Source organism: Schistosoma mansoni, chromosome 4, assembly GCF_000237925.1.
Source record: "Schistosoma mansoni strain Puerto Rico chromosome 4, complete genome".
Taxonomy (NCBI): Eukaryota; Metazoa; Platyhelminthes; class Trematoda; order Strigeidida; family Schistosomatidae; genus Schistosoma; species Schistosoma mansoni.
This window is the reverse complement of record NC_031498.1, coordinates 8521618-8544751: the sequence shown is the minus strand read 5'-3', so window position 1 is coordinate 8544751 and position 23134 is coordinate 8521618. Positions and strand designations below refer to the sequence as shown.

At 32.4% G+C, this 23134-nt stretch overlaps 1 protein-coding gene across 1 annotated transcript in view; it reads right to left on the bottom strand.

The window, feature by feature from the left end:
• Positions 1-23134, bottom strand: part of Smp_127050 (putative dna repair protein RAD50) — a gene marked incomplete at both ends in the record, with an annotated part of 55695 nt that overhangs the window by 7408 nt on the left and 25153 nt on the right. The window contains 17 exons of the mRNA XM_018796721.1: positions 100-288; positions 1513-1719; positions 1849-2052; positions 2141-2252; positions 3424-3481; positions 4035-4188; positions 6088-6183; positions 7929-8042; positions 9001-9136; positions 10673-10798; positions 11244-11498; positions 11627-11725; positions 13482-13594; positions 15389-15490; positions 17398-17502; positions 19604-19713; positions 21573-21639. Of these exons, the coding sequence (XP_018651834.1) occupies positions 100-288; positions 1513-1719; positions 1849-2052; positions 2141-2252; positions 3424-3481; positions 4035-4188; positions 6088-6183; positions 7929-8042; positions 9001-9136; positions 10673-10798; positions 11244-11498; positions 11627-11725; positions 13482-13594; positions 15389-15490; positions 17398-17502; positions 19604-19713; positions 21573-21639 (2247 nt within the window). The remainder of the gene's footprint in view (positions 1-99; positions 289-1512; positions 1720-1848; positions 2053-2140; positions 2253-3423; positions 3482-4034; positions 4189-6087; positions 6184-7928; positions 8043-9000; positions 9137-10672; positions 10799-11243; positions 11499-11626; positions 11726-13481; positions 13595-15388; positions 15491-17397; positions 17503-19603; positions 19714-21572; positions 21640-23134) is intronic.

Below are 23134 nucleotides of genomic sequence, written 5' to 3'. Positions count from 1 at the left end.
CTAACAAGATATTTTTGTAAGCAGTTCAACGAAATCTATCATATAAATCAAGTACACGAACGTAAATGAAAATGATCAACATTGAGACAAAGTACCTACAAGTGAATGAAGTTTTTCCTCTTCTAATGCTAAACGTTTAGTTTCGTTAATTAAATCCTGATCTGATAAAGGAATATTATCACAAATCATTTGATTTTTGGCAAGAGATTCTGTTCGTTCTGTGAGAAAGTTAAGTTGACAACGAAGTTGACGAACTTGGACGCAATCCGCCAATTCTCGCTGACGCATCTAAAAAAAAGTACAAAATATTTGTAAGTTGAGAAGCAATGAAATAGGTAATTCTTAAACGAAACAATATAGGCTTTCGATGAAAACAGTCCAGATAACACCAGTGGTTTACAATAATTCAAACAGTTCGAAATAATCATATATCTCCCTGCAAATATTAATTGATTATCATAGGGATTACTGAACCAAATTATGTGAACAATATGAAAACTAAAACATCGAAAACAAGAAAGATGCTACATCAACATCAGCCTATTGTAGTAACAAGTAGTTTTTAGATCATTTACTTATTTCAAGTTATCAGTAAAATGTGTAATTGTCACAACAGTTATTTTGTCGTGAACAAAAAATGATTTACTAGAAAAAAAATCATATATGATTTGTGCAGTAAGATAATACGCCCGGTAAACCACACAATGATTAAATGGTGAGAGATGCTAATAAGGGCACAACAGTGGACAATATTTGGTTTCGATTTCTAGGGAAATGGGTATACTGTTGGTTAAAAATGTAACTTCATTTTATGATAGTCAAATATCTAGATTGATGAATGAGTTGTGCATACATTTCCATTCGGTTAGTCAATAAAAGCTTCCTATAGATTCTTGGTTTTTTTGCTGAAGTAGCTAGTTGGGCACGTATATGTGTAGCGCGTTTACCAACAGTAGGCTCAGACAACTACACCACGTAGAATAATACTGATCCATCTATTGATAAGCATACATACATATTATTTCTTAAAACGTACACATAATGCTCCCATTTAAGGGCCTAACAAAGAAGATTACATAACTGTTTCCAGTGGATTCAATTTGTGATTTATTCGCCGTCTAAATTTTCTTTGAAAATCAAAACAATTTAAAAATTTTAATAGTTGAGATCATGAGTCAATTGAAGCCAGACCACCATGGAAAATTATTTGATGTTAAACGTGCAAACTATCGAATTTCAGTCAACTCAGTGGTTTAAAGGTAAAGCGCTAGCAGCGAGAGCAGAAGATCTTGAGTTCAGTGACCGGTGGCGTCATGAATATATACTAATGAGGAGTCCCGTACTAACACGAAACAGCCGCTCGGCGATTCTTTGTTTTCAACGGTTTTTTAACGAACATTAGTCCGTGTTGTAAATCATGAAATTTAAAATGGATAAAAATTCGAAAGTAAAAACAAGATCACAACGCTTAAAATTTCTACAAGAACTATATTACTGAACTGTTAAGCATACTTTATGTTCGTTGACTTGTTTTTTTAACAGTTCTATATTTTCACTACAGGTGTCCGCTTCAGATTTGACAAGCGATAAGTTCTTTTGAAGTCCTTCTGCAGTTTCAAGAATCGTCTTCAACCGTTCTAAGGGTTGAGAATTCAATGCAAATTCGACCGAAGTACATGCGTCATTCAACTTCTTCAGTTTTTCACCAATTTCATTAACCTATTTAAAGCAGTAAAATATTTCAGTTTACACTACGATAATAGAAAAACATTTTTCAAAAGAATTGTGAGAATTTAATACTGTAGATAAATTCATAAAACACTGATTTAGGATAGTTCAGTGACCTACCTTTGTAGTAGCTTGTTCAATATTTTGTTCACAGATCTTAGCAATACGACTGCGTTCAGAGCACGCTTTAGTCCATCGACGATGAACAACTGGAAGTTGCTCAGATTCTAATTCAGATAGTTCTTTTTTCAAAGTTTCACAGTCACGAGTTAGACGAGAAAGATCATTCTTCAGTTGAACATTATCTAAATTCTCTTGCTGCAACTATAAATAAACAAACAAAGAAATAGATTATTCATGATATTTTTTAAAAAAAAGTTTCACTGACCAAGACAAACAAACAGAAGCATACCTTATGTAATTGATCTTTGAGTCTATGCATTTCACTGACAGCTTCACGTTGAGCTTGATTCAACTGATCAACACGTTTTTGTTTCTGGTCAATAGTTTGAGAAAGTGTTAGTCTAGAGAAGCAAAATAATATATTTAAAATAATTATTCATTATTATCACAGATTGATAAGAGTTAAAGGAAAACCTCGTAAATGAACAATATTTTCACTCTAATTTACGACTAGTATATAACTTAAATTATCAAGAAATAAAGTTTTTTGTGAAATGATTGCTTTGGACTCAGATATTTGATCATACCCCTTATTTATACTATTATGCCAGATTGATTACAGAAAGCAAAAAGTTCCTGTCAAAATTCAAAAAATCTCATCTTTACTATGGGCAAAGAACTTATAAGTTAATGATTTTACAAACTAGGTTCACTCATAGCTATACAAAGTACCTAACTAAAAAGTATTACACATACTATTCAATGAGATTTTTTTCAGTTAAGAAGTTATTAGTAAATAATTCCAATATTTAAGTAGGTCTTCAACTCTGAGCACACTGAGATCTAACTTATCTTTAAGAAAAAAAACTGGCAATGTTATGGATGTTTCGTAGCTAAAAAAAGTAATAAGTCGTTTAACATGTCCCAATTCAAGTAGATCTCAGTTTAAAAAATTACAATGTATTGATGACGTTGTGTTACATACGTATTAGTGCTACCTGAATAAAAGTAGGACTCATGTTGCACTCTTTACACGAAATTTGAATAAAAAGATAATCATTGCCATTCAAATAATTTCCACAGCAATCATTGTTGTTTACGAAGTATTTTATGGATCTTCTTTTTTGAATGAGATTTCTCTGTACAGAATCAAAGTGACGTTTGATATAAAAGAGAATGTAGTTAATATTCAGTGAAATGTTATTTACTTTCCGATAATCAATAATTATAGGTCTTCTGCAATAAATAGTTGGTTATATACATTCACACAGTTGGTTGACATTAGCTATAATGTTTTTTTTGTGTACAGGAGATTAGTACTTACGTTTGTTAACTAGATCTCTAGATATTAAAGTTACCCTTACGGTCATTGGCTAAAACTCATTTTATAATCATTCTAAACAAATATTTATACAATATCATGGTTCTTTAAAATGGTATGCTTGTACGCCACAATAAACTATCAACAATATCATCATAAATGGTCATACGATACATTTTAATTCTACACTTAAACGAAAGAAATATTTAAAAAAACGAAGATATGAACGATAAGTGAATACAACCACTTACAGTGTCTCACGTAACGACTTTCTTTCCTCTTGCAAAACATCAATTAATTGAGAATCAGCTTGGGGAAAAGAAAAGTTGAATGTTATTTAATGCAAAATGACACAACTAATGATACAATATATTTAGAATAACTAATAGTTAATCATGTTAATTTGCCTATAGAAGAGAATATTTTATTTACTATTGTTTACCAGATTTATAATATATGTGAAGTTATGATAGGAAATCAGACTTGTAAAACCTAATTTTTTTACCACAAAACTAAACGTAGAACAAACTGTTTTTGAAAATAAATTTGTCATGATCAACGAACCCACGATCTCGCCTCGCGAGATTCCTGGGTTAGAATCTCGAGAGGCGGGATCGTTGATGCACACAGCTGAGGCGTCCCACAATAGGACGAAACGGCCGTCCAGTGCTTCCAGGTTTTCCATGGAGGTCTAGTTTCAATTGACTCATGATCTCGACTATTGAAATTACTATAATATCCACAAAAACCCCTTCGGATATTAATAAATTCAGAGTTTAGTATTAAAACAGGATTCACTTTCATAAATTAACACAAACATATATTCAATAGGAAAAATTATAGAAAGAATAATTTCACTCACTTGTTGTTATATCTGTAAATTCATATTTGAATTGATTAATTTTAACTGTTAATTCATAGGATTCATTTTCTAAGCGTTCTAGTATTGCTAAATCACCTTGTACTGTTTTTGCTAAAGATTCATCTGCTTGATATGTTTCAAGAAGAGCACTTGTCTATAATGTAATAAGTACCAAATTAAGTTATCGTTGAAATAGAAACACAGATAATGGTCGAATAATCAAAGAGTAAATGGTAATTCAACTCTCTCTCTCTCTCTCTCTATATATATATATATATATATATATATATAGCGAATAAGTGAACACATTTATCAAACTCAGACCACCTTGGAGATAAGTTAAATAGTAGGTACAGTTTCATTCTAGTCTTTGTCGATCAGTGATATCATAAGACATATTTCCTAGTTGTATGGATATGAGAAATAAGCCTTATAGTTAGGTCTTAGTTTGATTAAAGAGTGAACCTGCGAAAACAATTTCCTCTAATCACATATGTTTTTCAAATTATCTCTAATCTTGTTCACTTTGTCATCTGTTATTGGGTATATAAGGATATTATTTTACTGAGAAAAAAACCCTATCTTCCTCGCTACTTATGTTACCTTTTGACACCAATTAAATTAAGGTCTTACGTTGATGATTGTACTAATACGCATCAACTATTAATCAGCATTCTCTATTCATAATCCTAACAATCCCAAATATGCTGACTATTACTTACTAAAAATACATTTTTATACAACATATAAAACCTAGTTAAGTGAAAAACTAATGAAGTCTAATAAGAATGCAAAACAACTATTTCAGGCTGTTAAATAACAGGATTTTAGGGACTGTTTCCAAGTCACTTATTATTATTTTTTGAACACAGATACTGGTACAAAGGGATACTGAATACATATGCGCCACACAAGTCATTTGATTTGTGTGTGGGCTATAAAACTGCCCGGGTGCTCAGATCAAAGAGGTGGTTTCCTTAGAGGGCCACACCCCAAGCCTTTGACCTAAAGGTCTGAACCTTAAGACAGCGGGGCGACGTCAGGAGATGCAGTCCCATGGTAGCCGGTGACCAATAATTAGTTCATACGCCAATTGTTTCATCAGCATACTAGAGCCCATGTGCACCATTGATTTGGAACCAGTGTTTTGCAACTCCCTAAGTGGATTGTCCATATCCACCAACCTGGATAAAGCGCCGGACATTCGCTTTTCATCCTCTCTATTTCGTAAATAACACCCCCTTCAGCGAGAAGGCAGTGAGTGGGTATTACGAGAGGGAGAGCTGACTAGCTTGATCCTCGACCGTACCAAGTCACTTGAAGAATAGTTTATACTAAAAATTAGAATTGATTAAATACAACAGTTGACAATTTAAAAGAGATACGGTTGTTTACTTTTTTGTCACTGCATATTAGTTCTTTCTGCGAAGGATAACTTCATAAGTTTTTTAAGTCATATTACCGCAATAACACCTGTTGTTACCAGACTGGCTGTTGTCGTTTTTTGTTTTTTTTTCTTGTCCCAAGGTCACTAAACGTTACTATAAAAATAGAGTTGATTCTTTTTAAATTTAACTTGAGCACGGAATGAAAAGTTATCCTGATAGTCCCGTCTTCATCAGTAGCGTATATATTATTTAAGTTGAAATGTTGTTGTATGACAAATATCTGGTTCATCTGAGTTCCCATTCGTTACTTTTTACCAAAGGAATCCTCAATCGTTCGCAAATACAATTCAATGTACACTAATAATGACAAGCGAAGAGTAGGTGAAAATGACGTTTACTTATTTTGGCAAATGTAGACGTACCATACTTCGACGTCGAACACAGTGGTGGTAAAGACGTTAAGATGTGAAATACAGACGTTAAGTTTCATGAATAGCATTTCAAACGAAATTAATCGAGAAGAAAATACTAATTAACATTTTAATAAGTAAACAACATAACAAGCTATTAATTTTTTTGTAAACATTTAATATATCAATAAACAGGGATATAGGTGTAACAAACCTACAAGTAGATAAATTATCTCAGTAAACACTATATTTTACCTTATCTCGTTGACTGCGTACATCAGTAAGTTTATCTAATTCAGCTTTAATTTTCAACTCAAGAGCAGGAATTATTTCCTCATGTAAATTTTTGATCTAGTGAAAAAGAGAAAATGAAAAATTACTTAGCAAGTCACTCAGGTGTTGGTTTAAAGTACTATTGCTTTCTGACACATACGTGTACCCTTTCAGGTTGCCACAACACAATATCAACAAAATAGGACAAAATTATCAGACCAAATGTCAGAGTAATAGAAGTAATCAAAATATCACTACTAGTAGTAGGAAAGATTAAGTATAGCATAGACCATACGATTTGAGAAGAATGAAAAGGTACAAGCGTTCCATGACAAGAGTCAGTGCATCTGCGTCATAGTAACTAATTCTGATTCATAACATTTATAGATTTGTAAGCAGAGATAGATTGTGGCTAGCAGTGGAGCCTATGATGTGCGTTTCGTCCTATTTGGATTGCTCTGCTAGTCATCGTCCATTTCTATTTATTTATTATTTATTTAATCACATATATATTGGTACAAAGGGCACCGGATACATATGCGCCACATAAAATAATGAGAATGGGAGGAGAAGGAAGAAGATGCGTATATATAAAAGAAGGAAAAAAAAGAAAAGAAGAAGAGTAATGATGGGGGGAACTGAATGTACAACCAGAAGAGCTCTCTCAGTTAGGGAAGTTATAGCCACTCTTATGAAGAAAGTAGAAGAAGGTTACAGCAGGCTCGCCACTGGCTTCTATTCTGAGCCATATCTGATAACGTCTCTAGCCACTGTGTTGCACCATCTCTCGGACCCCAGCCAGGGAGTCGTGAAGGACCAACAGAAGCTAGCCCTTTGCAGCTCTCTTTCATGCCACGACACCATGTCATACACTGACCTCCTCTCCGCTTTTTCCAACCAGTCCCAGAGTCGGCAAATAATGCACGACGTGGAAGCCTCTGGGACGACATTCGTAAAACATGTCCAAGCCATCGAAGTCGATGTTTCAAGATGGTGATACCAGTCGAATTATCGTCTCTGCGCCCGAACACACGATGCCGAACCTCTGCATTACTAACATGGTGTTGCCACTGAATGTCAGTAATCCTTCGGAGACAACGGTGATCGAACACAGAGAGACGATCGTCCATTTCTGCTTATAATGCTTAGGATGCACATATGCCAATAAGAGACTGATCAACGGCGGTACTATACATCAATGGTAAGACTCAAACAACCAATACAAAAACGGATCCATAAATTTGATAAATAATGTTTTAATATAAAATCATCAATCTCCAATTACTACTTAAATCTCATTTACTAGGCAGAAAAATACTATAAAATATAATTTTTTCCTAGATAGTTAATGAAATTTGAATAAGGTATGGAATTTCTTCGTAACAACATGGATTTAAATTGAGAAAGAAGTAACAAATTTGAATGACTGATCAGTGATACAACGTATCGGTCATCAGATGAATCACATAAAACGTTCAAGTTTATTTTGATTAATTCCGAAATGAAAAAAAGATTAACTTCAATATTTAACATTTTCAAATTGTAAAGAATACAATGATAAAAGGTTGTCATACGTATAGCATTGTGTAGCTATGTTAGCGGAATAGTATGCTGGTAACTCTGGTTTATATCATGTTGTTTTCTCCCTTCCTAATTCCCCTTTTACCTTCATCATAAATCGATAATGCATAAAAAAAACACGATGTTGACGTATGAACGTATGGAAGGAAAAAAATCCCCACATATTCGTTTTACAATGTGAACAATTTTGTACAATAACAACTTATTTCACGATTAAATATCCACATAATGAATTCACCAACCTCTAAACTTATAGGACGTAATTCAACCAATGATTCAAGACGTGAAACGATATCTTTCAATTCTTGTTTTTTACGTTCAAATTCAGAAGGTAACGTTTTTATTCGGTTATCAATCTGTGTAAAACAGAAAATATAATCGTAAAGTCTGTATAAACATGTTATGAACAAAATATACAAATTAACATTGATATTAACGAGATAAATCATCAATAAATATTGCTTACAATTAAAACTATGGTTAATTATCAATGTAAAAGTCGGAAAATAACAATCAAAATCTTAAACATCATCACTACAAATGTGATTCCTCCTACAATATAACACTTTATTTAATATGATATCGATACGATTGTACCTAGTCATTCCATAAATAGGAAATATTTGTGGGTCACAAAAGTTAAGTCTCTTCATTAATTCAAACAAGACCTCATAGAACAAAATTTCTAGTGAAAAGTTTATTGAGAAAGAAACGGTACACAGATGTAAAAAGAATACGATTTTCAAGAATTGTTTGTCTATTGTAACAGTATTTGAATAATTCAAACTGCATATGGATTGTTACTAGCTAATATTTCATGACCGATGAAACTCAATTATGTAGGGGTAGGAGGCATTTGCACACTCATGCAATTGTAAGGTAATTATGTTATATATTGAGAATTGATTGAAGTTATAAGTGTAAGGCATTATATGCTGACTCAGTAGTTAAGATGTCGTTCCTAGACCTGAAAGTTTTTCTTCGGAGATGCAACTGGCAGTCAAGAGTAAATATGATCAGATTCACTACATACATTCCTTAGCAACTCGAGATTCGAATACTCAGCTATCAATTACACTTTATGTGTGAGTGCTAGTGATAAAAACCTACCACTCAAATCAAAATAACAGGAGTAGGGTGCTCGAACTAATATATATATATATATATATATATATATATATATATATTCGAAAATTTTATGTGAGACCATAAGAGTGAGTGATCTGACTGAATACTACCTTCATTATCGTAATTACATGAACAATTAAAATGAGAGGCGAAATAATTTTTATTATACACTTTTATACTGCTCACTTCATTTAATAATTCATCACGTTCTGCATCACTGTCAAAGCATCGATGACATACTGGACAATCAGAGTCTATACGAGATAATCGATCACGAAATTTACGCCACAAAAATACACTTCCTTGTTCATTTGCATATTCTCTGAGGTTAATATAATGACAAATTATCACAATTACAGAAAAGTAATATTACTTACAATTATAAAATAACGTTAGTATTCAAAAAGATTATTATTAAAATTAAAGTGTATTTAACAGAGAAAAGTTGAATAAACTATGAAAATTATTCAAAACGAAGCCTAGTAGGTTTAAATGACAATATTCGCATGACATTGAGATTAACGTGTTAGCAGATAACTAGTCAGATTGTCATGTTCCACACAAAAACTATCTGAATGTCTCACTATTTGTATAATAAGGGAGAAAATAAAATCGAACAACAGTCTGGAAAGTTCAACTGTACAATTTTTAAACAAACACGTATTTTTGAACTATAGAGTGATACGGATTAAAAGTCGGTAACGAAGTACTCGAGTGAATATAGGGTGTTATCGAGCTGTTTTCGGTAGCGTTATTTCGTAAATGTGAAGCTTATTTACAGCTTACATGCTTTTTATTCATACTTTGTCACAACGACTTTGGCGATTCTGTTTTTATTTTCTCTAAATCTTCGAGATTTTCAAATCTGCTTTAACCGCGTTTATCAGAATAACCAAAAATCAAAGTATTGAAAAGATATTGTTAACTAAGCTTACCTACGATTACTGTTAGACTTTTAACTAGATCATTATGTCTAGGCAACAAACAGTTCCTAAACACATTTTATCATGAGGATATATATTGATGCCTACTAGTTGTTTACTGAATGCAGACTAATGCAGCTTTGAGGCAAATTATCGTTATGCCATAAGTTCTCCTGTAGACGTCTTCAAACAATAATACTTAGTATTACCAGCCTAATGTGTTTCGAAAACTATTATATTGAGGACGATGTATTTCTATTTTATCCTCACTGTATGTATGTGACCATTCGGTAACCAACACCAATATCAGAATTTTCAGCACGAAATTCAAGACAGTTCTATTGTACGGAGCTAAAACTTGGACAGCAATAATACAGTATGCGACTCATTTGAAACATATTTCTCACAGTGACTATAGAATTCACTAAAAGTGACTGTATGGTGAGGGTGAACAATATCCTACATAGAACTATCAGAACTGTTGTTACATTTGAATTTATTTGGAACTAGTGCTTGACATTAGCCAAGTCTTTCACAAGTAACAATTACATAGTGGGGACAAATAACATTCAATATGACATTATATAGATTTTTATCAGAATTCAATTCCTCTTATATATTTCACTCAGATTTATTGAAGACTTCACTAAAGAATAATGAATCATTTAATGCCTTCCTGCTGAAGTAGTGTTCCGATTTTGGGGACTAGTCTAGTGTATCAATGTTTGAATAATACTAAACAACAAAGGTAACTTTTTCGGATAAGAAAGACTTAAGAAAATCAAATAAGTATAAAGTATGATAAATTATAGGATCTGTTTATTGTCTTTGTAATTTCAGAAATAATTGATATGAATTGTGAACGACAAAAACAACACTTCCAAACTGATTACTGTGTCAACACCTAAAAATATTTCTTTGAAAAATGAACTCACTCCTCTAAAGAGCCACGTCTCTCTTGAAGATTAATAAGAGTTTGTTCCAGATCATCTGCCCCAGGTACAGATAAAAGCTTTCCTTCTAATATTTTTAGTTGATCTCGTTTTTCTTGTAGGTGATTTCTGTAAGGTATATTTTAAGAAAATAGTCTAAACCAATTGGACTTCTAATAAAGAGTCTATATATTTATCCAAAAAAAGTTGTAACTACAAAACATTCAGAACTTATGAAAGTTTTATTAAACATAATTGTTCGTTTTGTTTTGCTAATCTATTCCTGTTTTCTTTTTGCTTGTTCTCCTATCTGTTCTAAACATAATACTTATTGGTAATCTGAAGTTCAAGTTATTGTAAAGAATTTGTAGCATCCAACTCGAAAAAATATCTCAATTGTAATATGTTGTTATTTCAAAGCGTTCCCACGTAACTCTGATGTTTTACTCAATTTTTCATAATAATTGTAATTCTCTATCATCGATATTGTGTTTGTCTTCAGTGACAAAAAGATTACAATCGTAATTCGGAAGAATTCTCTAAAACATTTACATAATAGATCAAAACATTTTACCTGTTAAATTTAGAGGTAGCTTCAAGCGATGAGCGTTCTTGCTCAATTTTAGCCAACTGTTTTCTTGTCTCTCTAGTTGACTGCTCCAATTCATTAAGTCGTTTAGAGAATACAATCCGCAAACGCGTTTGGTCATTAATAAACGATCGAATATTATTAGGATTCGCTTGTTCTTCAAGTGACTTTTCTGTAGCTACAAAGGGAATCACAGAGCCAGAGAAAATTTGTTCCAATGCTTCAGCATGACGACTTCGTCTTAAAGAAACAAAAGCAATATTTTAAAACAAAGGGAACAGTAAGAAGTATTATCAACCAGAGGACTATCGACACCAAAAAAGCAGTCATTCAAAATATTCATAAACGTTTTCAGCTTTACAACTTACATTTTGCGAATCCCTTCAAGTTTGTTCGCTCGTTCTTTCTGCACGAGTTCTAATTCACGATACTTATTGGCACTTTTTTGAAATGTCGCGATTTTTTCACTAAAGAAATAATAAAATTGGGAACAGACAAACAAGTTATTTGTATTTAATTATGAATTATCAAATTCAATATGCAAACTATGATAGAATAAACAGTGAATCCACTAGAGAGTTATTCAGAAGGGCTACATACCAGGGATTTATAGAGTTACAAACTATGAAATTACTTTTAGACACATTGCTAAAATGGTTCGAATATCCGTCAACAGTTGATTTAGAAACAATAATAAAGGGAAATGAAATGAAAACAACAATATGATATGAAAGATATGTATAAAAAAATTCAAAATTAGTTACTTATATCTACATCAAGTTTAGCATAGTATTCAAGGAAAGGACAATTCAATCGCATCAACTGGTGATATATAAAGGATTTTTCTTTGCTTACAAAATGACAGGGTTCACAACCCCGTCGTAGCTTAAAATTATGACCACTAAGTCGACATCTAATGGTTTACACATTTAACCTCAATCAATCCACGATAGTACCCAATCATTTTCCATTACTTCTCCTGAGTAACTACCTCACACCCGACACGGTTGAAGCCCCATGCTTAGACGAAACAGCTGTTCACTACTTCCTGGTTTTCACTTGTCTAATTTAATTTGGTTGATGATCCCAATGTTTGGGAAGTGACGTACGTGATATTGTAGTAAAAGAATGTGTCTACAAAAGCAATTTCACTTTGTGTGAACAAACAATATTTTTAATCTAGAAATACCAAACCTTCTGAAACTAGATTGACTTCCAACTATGTATGGGATTCACTGTCTAGATTTTCATACAGTCATACTTTGGCATAAGCAGGTTAGTTATATTAGAAAAAAATCGAACATATCCATTTGTTGCAAATGTGAAGTTTGTTTATTGTATTATTACTTATTTGAATGTAATGCTCATTTAGAAACCTATCATTGTTGATGTTCACTGGTTTGAAATTATACTCAATAAATCAAAAGTTAACAACTAGTTTCTTATTACATACCAGCTGTTATAATGCTTTCCGGGCAAAATATATCGTATATTTTCTAAGTAAACATTGTCAAAGCAGACGAAAAGCATGTGAACTTCATTTTGTGTATGTCTTGCTGATGAGTCCATTTCATAAATGACAGTTCATTCAACCTTATTTTCTTGACCATTGGCAATAAGTGTTTGCATTTATAGTGAATTTCGCCTGAAAATCCTGAGCGAATGTACATTGCTAATGAGCCTCAATACAATGATTGAATAGCTGTCCAGTACTCTGTGGTTTTCAGTGTTTGTTTAGACTAAGTTGAATAGTGATCACAATAACATTTACCAGTCTTTACAACTATCCATACTAATACATTACAATTAGTCTAACTAATGGTTTCTAGATAAACGTCTTAGAAAAATCCTTAAAATTGTTAGATGGTTGGAGGTAGTCGATAGTTTGTAATAAATGGAAACCATGGACCTAGGTTTTGTCCTACTTGGTACTCGTCTGCAAGCTGTGGAAGTAATCTTGAGAGAACCTATGCTCTCTGGCGTATTCGATCCAGTGTTACCCAGATGCTTCACAGTCCGAGACGTTGTCACTGAGCTCTTAAACCTCAACCTTCTAGTGCCATAATTATCTATTCCATTTAGGACTGATTAAATTGTATTAATCTTTAAGATAAGCTAAAATTAACTGAAAATCGGGAATAATGATTAGCTAAATCGATTTACTTTTATTGAATAAATTGGTAAATAGTATAGTATCATATAAATAACAGTGGCCATAATTACTCTATTAAACTAATAGAATGTTCCAGTTCCTTTTTCTTTCCCAACGATTCTGTTATAGATTGATGTAAGTTGTTCAGTTCATGATCCATATTTAAATCTTTAACGGTAATTTCCTAAAATAAAGAATTCAGAGTTAACACCGGTAATTATTTCTAAGAAGGCCTTACAAAATTTAATTTAATTAGTGAGGATTTGTGTTAGGAGCAACGTCTTCAATGTTCAATACAAATTTCATTTACAGCACTTTCAGAGGGTGCACCAAAACGGATTTCATTTCAAGTGGCCATAGTTATGCACAATTAACTTTTACGAATACATCAATTAAATGCATACGATATGCCGGATGAAAAACACAGTAAATGTTACGGTTTAAATGTAACATTGAGTGAAAAGTACACTTCAACATGTAGCACCCACTGACTAAACGAACAAAAAAATCGCTGGAAGTACTGAGTAGCCCCCCTCGGACACTGAAAACAATGTAGATAACTTCATACTAAGATAAATTTTTAAAAGGAATCCAAACATCGTAACTACATAATACAGTGAACAGGAAAGTTACCTTATAAAGAATACGCGCTTTAGATTAAATCTAACCCTAAATAAACGTTTTTTCAGTCATCAACAGAGTTGAAACACATTTGACTCAACCATTTGCTTTTAAACTGTACTATTATTTTATAATAAACAATAATAAGGCATTCTATTGATATATTAAGTAACAGTTTTGCATAAGTATAAAAAGGTTTTTATAGAATTTACTTCTACTGGAATTAAAATTTATTCATCAACTGATTACAAAAGATATTGATGCAGAATAGTATGAATTCATTATATTTCGTGGTTTCTCATCAGCTGCTTACAACCAAATATGCATTAGAGTTTTAGCATAACCTCTGACCTTTCCTTGCACATATGTATATAGTTATCATTGATGACCTTTTGTTATTCCAATCCTTTACATTCACTTATGTCAGTCGTTCCATCCTATTTATTACCGCAATGCTAAAACTCTAATGCATATTTGGTTGTAAGCAGCTGATGAGAAACCACGAAATATAATGAATTCATACTATTCTGCATCAATATTTGTTCTGTCTTTATTTAAATTCATAAAGGGAACTAACTGTATACAAAAGATATGTTTGAAAATGTTCTACAAAATGTTTATTGAAAAATTATACAGTTGATTTCTATCAATGTAGATTACTTAACCTGTCTTGATTAAAGTAGTAGAAAGAACATTTTATTTATAAACAGAGATGAAGGGTGGCTAAGAGTGGAATAGAGGATGTGTTTCGTCCTATTTACGACTCGTCAGTTGGATGTACCTGCATCCCCGGGTTGATGTTCACACAACAACCCAAACCCAATAACGTTAGCTACAAATGCCATTACGTTATCCACTTAGCTACAGAGTCTAAATAGCCACTAGCTTTTGAAGTAGGATGAAGTTTATTTCATTCTCTGCTTATAATACTTGTGACTTAAGACAATATCAAGGCAATCTATACAAGATGTATATATGTCAATAAGAGACTGATCAATTCCAGTTCTAAACATCAACTGGAAGATTCAAACAACCAATATAAAAGTGAATTATTTATTTGTTTTAAAATGTATGGATATTATTCAACTGACAAATTTATTTAAGCATTTGTTTACCAAAAACGAATAAATAGGTATCATTACCAAGTTTTGATTTGATAATTTTGAATAAATTGAGCATTGGGTAGATTATTATAAATAAATTAATATATTTGTAATATCCAAATGAGTGGAAAATTAGATTCTCTGACGTTTCGTGACTCAATGGAAGCCACTTCTTCAGAGAATAAATAACCGAATTTGGTTATAAATAAAATAAAATAAATAAATAAACTTTATTAATGATTATTAACACTTACAGATTTATGAAATTCATCTTTAACTTTTTCAATACGTTCATTTAATGAATGTTCATTTTCCAAGCGTTTTTCAATATTAACCTTTTCACATGATTGTTGATTCTAATTTAAGAAGAAAACCAAAAAGTACCATCAAAACTTTGATTTTCATCAAAATGAATTTCATGATTTGAGAAAAAAAATCATAAACAAGATGTTATACGACTAATTCATAAAGAACCTATGTGGTGTGAGCAGAGAAATAACGACACTATGACAAGCAACGGAAGCTATTTTTTTGAGACGTTATTTCACTTAATTCAACATTTGTAGAATGCTAACATTTCGTTTATTTTATAAATTATAAGCTTTCTTTTGATGTATGATTTACTGTCATACACTTTTCTGTTCCAGAGAGACTGTAATTTAAAAATAAACTTTTGTGCTCCATTTTTCTATTTATTTATTTATTTGAACACGTAAATATTGGTACAAGGGGGCACCAGATATATATGGGCCATTTTTCTACCCTAATGTCTAGTTCGGACACAGTTGTACTTTTCCTGTTAGTCATCTATTTATCAATGTATCTTTTTATACTAATCTGAATCAATAATTAGTAATAATTCGAGTAGTGTTCTAGTTGACTAGTTTTCTCTCTCATGCCAACTGATCAGGTGATAGAATAGTTTCCGTCTCTCAGCCCGTTAGTATCGATTCACACGCACGCATTTCTAATCTTAAGGGAAAACCAGTCAACTCATGGTGTCAAGGTCTTAACGTAGATTGAGAAAACTTCTCTACTGTATATTATTGGGTAGACAGATCAAGGATGTAACATTATGATCATAGAATTTCAATTAAGTGACTTATCAGAAGTAAATTTTGGACATAGAGATTTAAATATTATGTTTAACATCAAAAACAGAGATATTTAGTGTGTATGTACAAACTAAATTGAGATGACAGCTGCTTAGTCATCTCAAGTTACTATCACACATCTCTGATACAATTTGTGTGTAAAATTACACTTATTTAAAAAAGTCATTTTCTTTTTAATGTGATAAATTACACAAAAAAGTCTCACAAAACATTGGAAAAGATAATACCAATTTCTCTACAATATACATGAAGGTGAAAATTGTCTCAAGTCCATCCAGTTTATTTGAAATAGGTTTTCCATGTATGATTATAATGTCACTAATATACAACGGTAAACTGCGAGTCTATGGTAAGTGATTTTTCGCGAACTAATGATATGTATGACGAAAGTTACATATATTTCACACCAGTATGTAGATATATGTATATATACATAGTTTATAAAAGTCATACCAAGCTACATAATAGCTACAGTAAGACAAAAACAAAGTACTATCCTTAAACATTCGAATAAATAAAGTCCCAGAGAACATTCCCATAGCTGGTCATTTCAACAATATAAAAATCGGTAAGTTGAAACATATTCGTAAGTACTTTAGAGGTCATAAATAATTATGAATGAAACCCAGAAAATGACAAACATAAATTAGAGAGATAACTTTTATCAGCAACAATAATTAGAAACTGAACCTTTCTCTTTTGAGACCAATAAAAAACGTTATTATAATTTAGAAACCATAACTTCGATCGACAGAAATTGTTTACTAGAAAGGGGAACACACTACTGTATTCATTTTGTTCTAATTCACCAACATACAAAATGTCAATAAAAACCACCCTTAGTCCATGGAAATACATTTTATAGCAAATAAAAGCATTACGTCTATGTGATACCAGCTATATTCCAACAACTAGACAATGTCTATTCTAAGAAGCAAATGTTCGCAGTAAAGTTTAGATAATTTTATACTTGCTAACAATTATAGCTATATTTTTCAAAAGGTATGCGAATCATCATGGTAAGTTTTCTGAAATAATATTAACATTCTATCCATAGAATAGTCTGTAATATAAAGATAACTAAAGAATACAAGGTAATAAATTGAGTCACCAAATAGATGAAATAGTATATAATGACGTTAGCGTACATAATTACGTTTTATAGTTTGAATTTTTTGTTTTAGAGCAGCCAATTCATCTCGAACCAGATCAACATCAGTTTGAGCTTTCCTCTCTTCATTAGCTGATAGCAGCTAAATGAAAAGACAAAACATTGGAAAAAGTTATAACTTTAGAATTCATGCAAAGGGAAAGATATACTTTTATCCAGAAGAAATGTGTATGAAGAAGATAACTCACTATTCTGCAGGTAATATATTCACCACGAATTGATCTCAGGTATTTCGTCTTAATACGCCCTTAGTATGCATAAGTGGTCTGGTGGTTTGGCGCTCACTGTGTAGCCAAAAGATCCTGGATTTTGATCCCTGGTGGATTATGAATGCTAACTACTGAAGAGATCTATACAATGGAAAAGTACCTGTCAATTCGTCCCTGGATTTTAATGATGGGCTCAACCCATTACGAACACAACCATACAGATTAAAATAATCAAAATGATTTCACGATACATTTAAGATAGAATGACAAAAAGACAATCGTTTAAAATGACAAAACGATAACATCTAAACTGTTCCTCAAATTTTTTTCATCAGGTTCATTAAGAAAAACTAATATCAAAGTAATTGGGAAAAAAATTTTAAAAGTAAATTATTTTTTTATATTTTTCTATGGAACAATAGAATCAAAGGAAAATAACCTACGAAATGTGAAAATGGAGTAGTGAACAATAAAATAAATTAAAACTGAAAATTTTCACCTCTATGAACTTTCAGGGAGGCTTTTGTAGAATTGAAACAAAGGTTAAGTATATGCATTGCTATAAAATGAGGAATTTTTTCGAAGAAAAAATAAGAAAATCGATACATTCTTAATGTTATAAAATACACATTTTATGATCTCTAATTGAGTATTTGGTGACACTCTAATTCACGAACGACCTACAACCAGTGTTAATATGACTATGGAATGTCCACTTACATACTACAGTCAAATGAGGGCTACAGATTTGTATGAGAGATTAGGATTAAGAACAACCTTTAATGTTTCCATTACGGACTGACATCAGCTATAATACTTAAATGATATTTAGCCAAATGAGTGGATGGATATCGCACCTAAATCCAAGACCTGATGTCTTAAATCTGATTGGTTCATCGATAAATTATAGCTTCGCCAAGTATTTTTATTTGAATAATTATGAACTATAATTTGATGTGGTTAAAATAAATTTCATTACCCTTATCGTTAAATAACAATAACAGGCAAACATTTTTCATTGATTGTAAAAAAAATAATATCAAAAGATGAATTGATTCTAGAAAATATTGTTCAACGAAAAACTATGACGTATCAAGCAACAAATAAAAATTATCAATTTTAAATCACAAACCGATTTTAGCTAGATCTACATTGTAAAACACGGAAGCACTAAACAAATGTTTCATCATAATATTAGACTCTTCAGTAATGAGCATCCACGAACACGCTTCCGGAAACAGAATCCAGAATTTTCAGTCTCGTGTGTGACTATCTAATCTCTACACCGATAGCCCAGCATTCAACGGTGCTGATGTCTAAGTTCAACCCTCATCCACTTGTACATTGGATAAATATCCCAACAAAGATTGAACCCCACTGGTCACTGCTTCTTACTAGAACTGCAGGAAATCCATCTTGAAGTTAGTCACTAGTGAGTACATGATCAGTTCGTAATTGAAAACTGTGAAAATTCTGCAGTCTTTACAAATCCCCACATTAAAAATAAAAATTTCGCTGCTGTCTATGGGAAATGAATAATCCGTTAGCTCAACTGTAATTAACTGGTTAGCAAAAAAACTAAATAATTACCAGAAGATTCACGTATAATTTATGGGTTAACCTTAAAACTCAGTAAGACATCAGTTTGTTACGAATTGCAACTAGACAATAGCACCACTGATTCTATATGCTAGAATAAAATTTATGACATAACAACATATAGGTCACTTAACATAATAGTTGGCAATAAGTGTCCGTACGTATAATGAGTATTTTGTACCACTAAGGTGTTAGGCACTTTTGTAATCTAAAAGTTCATTTCAACCCGATAACAAAAAGACATCTTATATCTAGTTGGACAAAATAGCCTCATAAGAAAATCATAAAAGGTACATCATAACTACGCAATGAAGAAAGCATAGAAAAAAAATACTGAAGATATACAACAATCAATATTGAAGTGTACAATCTTACCTTCACTTCTGTCAATTGGTTTTCAGATTCATGTAGTAATCCATCAACAAACTGCATAATGTACTCCACATCCGCATCAGTGAATTGCTTCACGTCTGCATACTTATTACCTGGTATAAATGACAACATATATAATGAAACAATCATCTTTAGTATGTAAAAAGAAGAGTTTAAATTAATCCATACTAAAACATTATGAGCAATGTGTTGAAAGACATACATATATTAAATATATTTAGTGTTAAAACGTCAACGCAATGAGTAATACAATAGACATTTCTACACTGTTATTAATAGATTTCAGAGAGACAACTTATGTGTATAGTATATCAAAAACAATAAAGTAAAACTTTCATTTATGTAAATGACGCATTCTTTAACTATACGCCTCTAATGCCCTGGTACAATCGAGGGTGGGGAAGTTAACTCTCCCTTTCCAAATGCTCTCACAAGGTCTGTAATATACAGACACTTACAAGGAAGTCCTACTCACTTTATTCTCAAGGCAGTGGTGTTCATTACGAAAGCGAGGGGATGAAAAGCTAATGTTCTGTAACTTAACTGGGTTGGTGGGTATCGAAGATCTACCTAGTGGAGTTAGAAGACCCTGTTTTCAAACCATTGGGGCACATGGGTTCCAGGATCTTGAAGGAACAAAGAGAGTATGAACCTATTGTTAGACACTGGCTACCAAGGGACTGCACCCCCGAACGTCGACCCATTATCTTGTAGATTAGTCTTCTAAGTCGAAGGCTCGGGGACTGGCTCTTTGAGAAAACCACCTGCTCCGATTTGGGTGCCCGGGCAGTATCTTAGCCCTAACAGAGATCGAATGATTTATGTGGCGCATATGTATTTGGTGCTTCATTGTACAAATGTTTATATATTTAAGCAAATAAATAAACTTTATATATAAATCAACTTAGAGAACTGATGACAAACTATGTGACAAATAATTCGATAAAGAATTATTGTTCGAAGGTATACTATCGTTTTAAACAAACATAGAATTCTTAATTGTTAATTATAATTTAGATGATATGACTTTTATTTCAAATTTTCAGTTAATGATAGATTTACTCTTCCTGTTACCCTAATAGTTGTCATATTATACCTCCCCTCCCCTCCCCTCTCATTGATATTTAATTCAATTTCTGTAATTAATGTCTTATCACTATTCAATATAATCTGTATTATTTACAAGTAAACAATTTGTAGATAATTTTCTTTTTTATGAATTGATATCAGTTTTAAAAACTAGTGAGCATATGATTATAGATCAGAAAGGGTTTTGTGGAGATTTCAGTATTTTCATATTTGAAATCATGACTTCAAGAGATATTTCCTGGAGTTCTAGTGGGAAGCAGTGACCAGTGAAGTTCAACCACGTCTGTTGTAGAGATATCAACTCACTGAAGACAATTGGTGAATGGTTGCTCGATTTCGTGGATTGGTTGAAGTTAGACATTAACACCGTTGGATGCCGGCCAGCTCAGTGGTCTATCGGTTAAGTGCTCTGGCGCGAGACTGGTAGATCCTGGGTTCGAATCTCACGAGGCGGGATCGTGAGCGTGCACTGCTGAGGAATCCCACAATAGGACGAAACGGCCATCCAGTGCTTCCAGGTTTTCCATGGTGGTCTAGCTTCAATTGACTCATGATTTCAAGTATGAAAATACTGAAATCTCCACAAAACCCATTCTGATCTATTTCATTTAATTGTGTGAGGGCTATGATACTGCCCGGGTGCCCAGACCGAAAACATAAAAGTAAATGAATAGGTGTTTTATTTTAGTGCAAATGAACTTGTTGAATAGAATCCCACTAAATTAACTGTTTTATAATTTAATTAAAATAATTGTTTTCTTAAAAAAAAAGAAGACGCTGAATAAATTTCTACAAAATTGCATTGTAATTTCTTAAATACGATTAAATTTTTATATAACTTGAGTGAATTATTAAAACATACCGGGAATATAATTTGTAACAATTGAGGCTAATATCATATCACGATTGATTATTGCTTCATTCAAACGCTAAAAAATTTAAGATTGTATACTTTATGATGGATGGAGATATAATGAGTTAAAATAACAATTAGGCTAAATTTTAAATTATTCTTATCTTTTGAAACATAATCTATAGTAAAATAGAATTGATTCACTCTAATAACTGATAACACTAATTTATGATCTTAATTTATAGATACATGATAAAAATATGATCAAAGCTTAGTTTAAGACTCATTAAGCAGATGATACTAGAATAAGGTAGTTACATTGGATTTGTAACTCTTTAGATAGGATTGTACAGTTATTGCAACTCAGCTAGTTGAGACGTATTCAAACATGACTTAGACTAGAAGGCAGTGACGATCCGGTAATAGCTTTCAAATACACGTTTTATAAACAGTAAGATGTTTTTCTCCCAAAAAATGAACAACATATAATTTGATTGTATTTATACTGTAACTGCATAGTTTAGTCCTACGATTCATCCAAAAAGTATGAGTAGGATATATGAAGTACAATTAGTTGCCATGGGGCAACTACCAATTAATAAATAAACCCTAACTCCTTATTACATTTTACTCCACCTAATCTCACTTATTATCTGAACAACAACTATTGCCTTCAACTGTTCTGATCAGTTGGTTTATCTAAGTATATGATGAACAATTTACTTGATCAAACATTTAGGGAGGAACAAACTTTTATTTTTATTTATCTTCATTTTACGCATGCTGAGACATGCTTGACTCACATCATCTATAAAGTTATCTGGTTCCATCAAAGATTCGCCGAACAGAGGTGGTATATAGTCAGTGAAATCTTTTCTCTCACCACAGATACACTTGTATATACATATAACTGATATCTTAACACACTTTTCCTTACACACCAGATGTTCCGCACGCACAACAAATTCTTACCTCCAATATTGTTTGCATGATTGAATGACCTGTCTGGTATACAGCTAACCGGAGAACCATGTACTTATGTATATTCTTCAGTTTTCGGTTGTTGAGATTGTTGAACGTCATTAAAATCATCAACCAATCAATGTTACGCCAACAATGAAAACCTGGAAGCACTGAACGGCCATCTCGTCCTAGTATGAGACTGCTCAGCAGTGTGCATCCACGATCCCGCACGCGAGATTCAAACCCGTGACCTTCGGTTTCTTGGGAACGCCTAACCTCTAAACCATTGAGTCGACACCCAAAGGTGTTAATGTCCAACAACAACCAGTGCTTCCAGATTCTAAAAGGTGGTCTAACATTGATCAGTTCATGATTTCAACGAAATTAAGCGATTTTTACAACCTCAAACTGAAAATTATCACGTGCACAATATTAACTAGCTTTGAGAGGTAATTCTCTGAGTTCAAGTGAGAAGCCATGACCAGTGGAATTCAACCATGTCGGATGTGAGGCGGTTACCCACTGAAAACAATGGGAGACGGTCGCGCAACATTGCATATTGGTTGAAGTTAGAAATTAACACGACTGGATTCCCACTTAGTGATCTA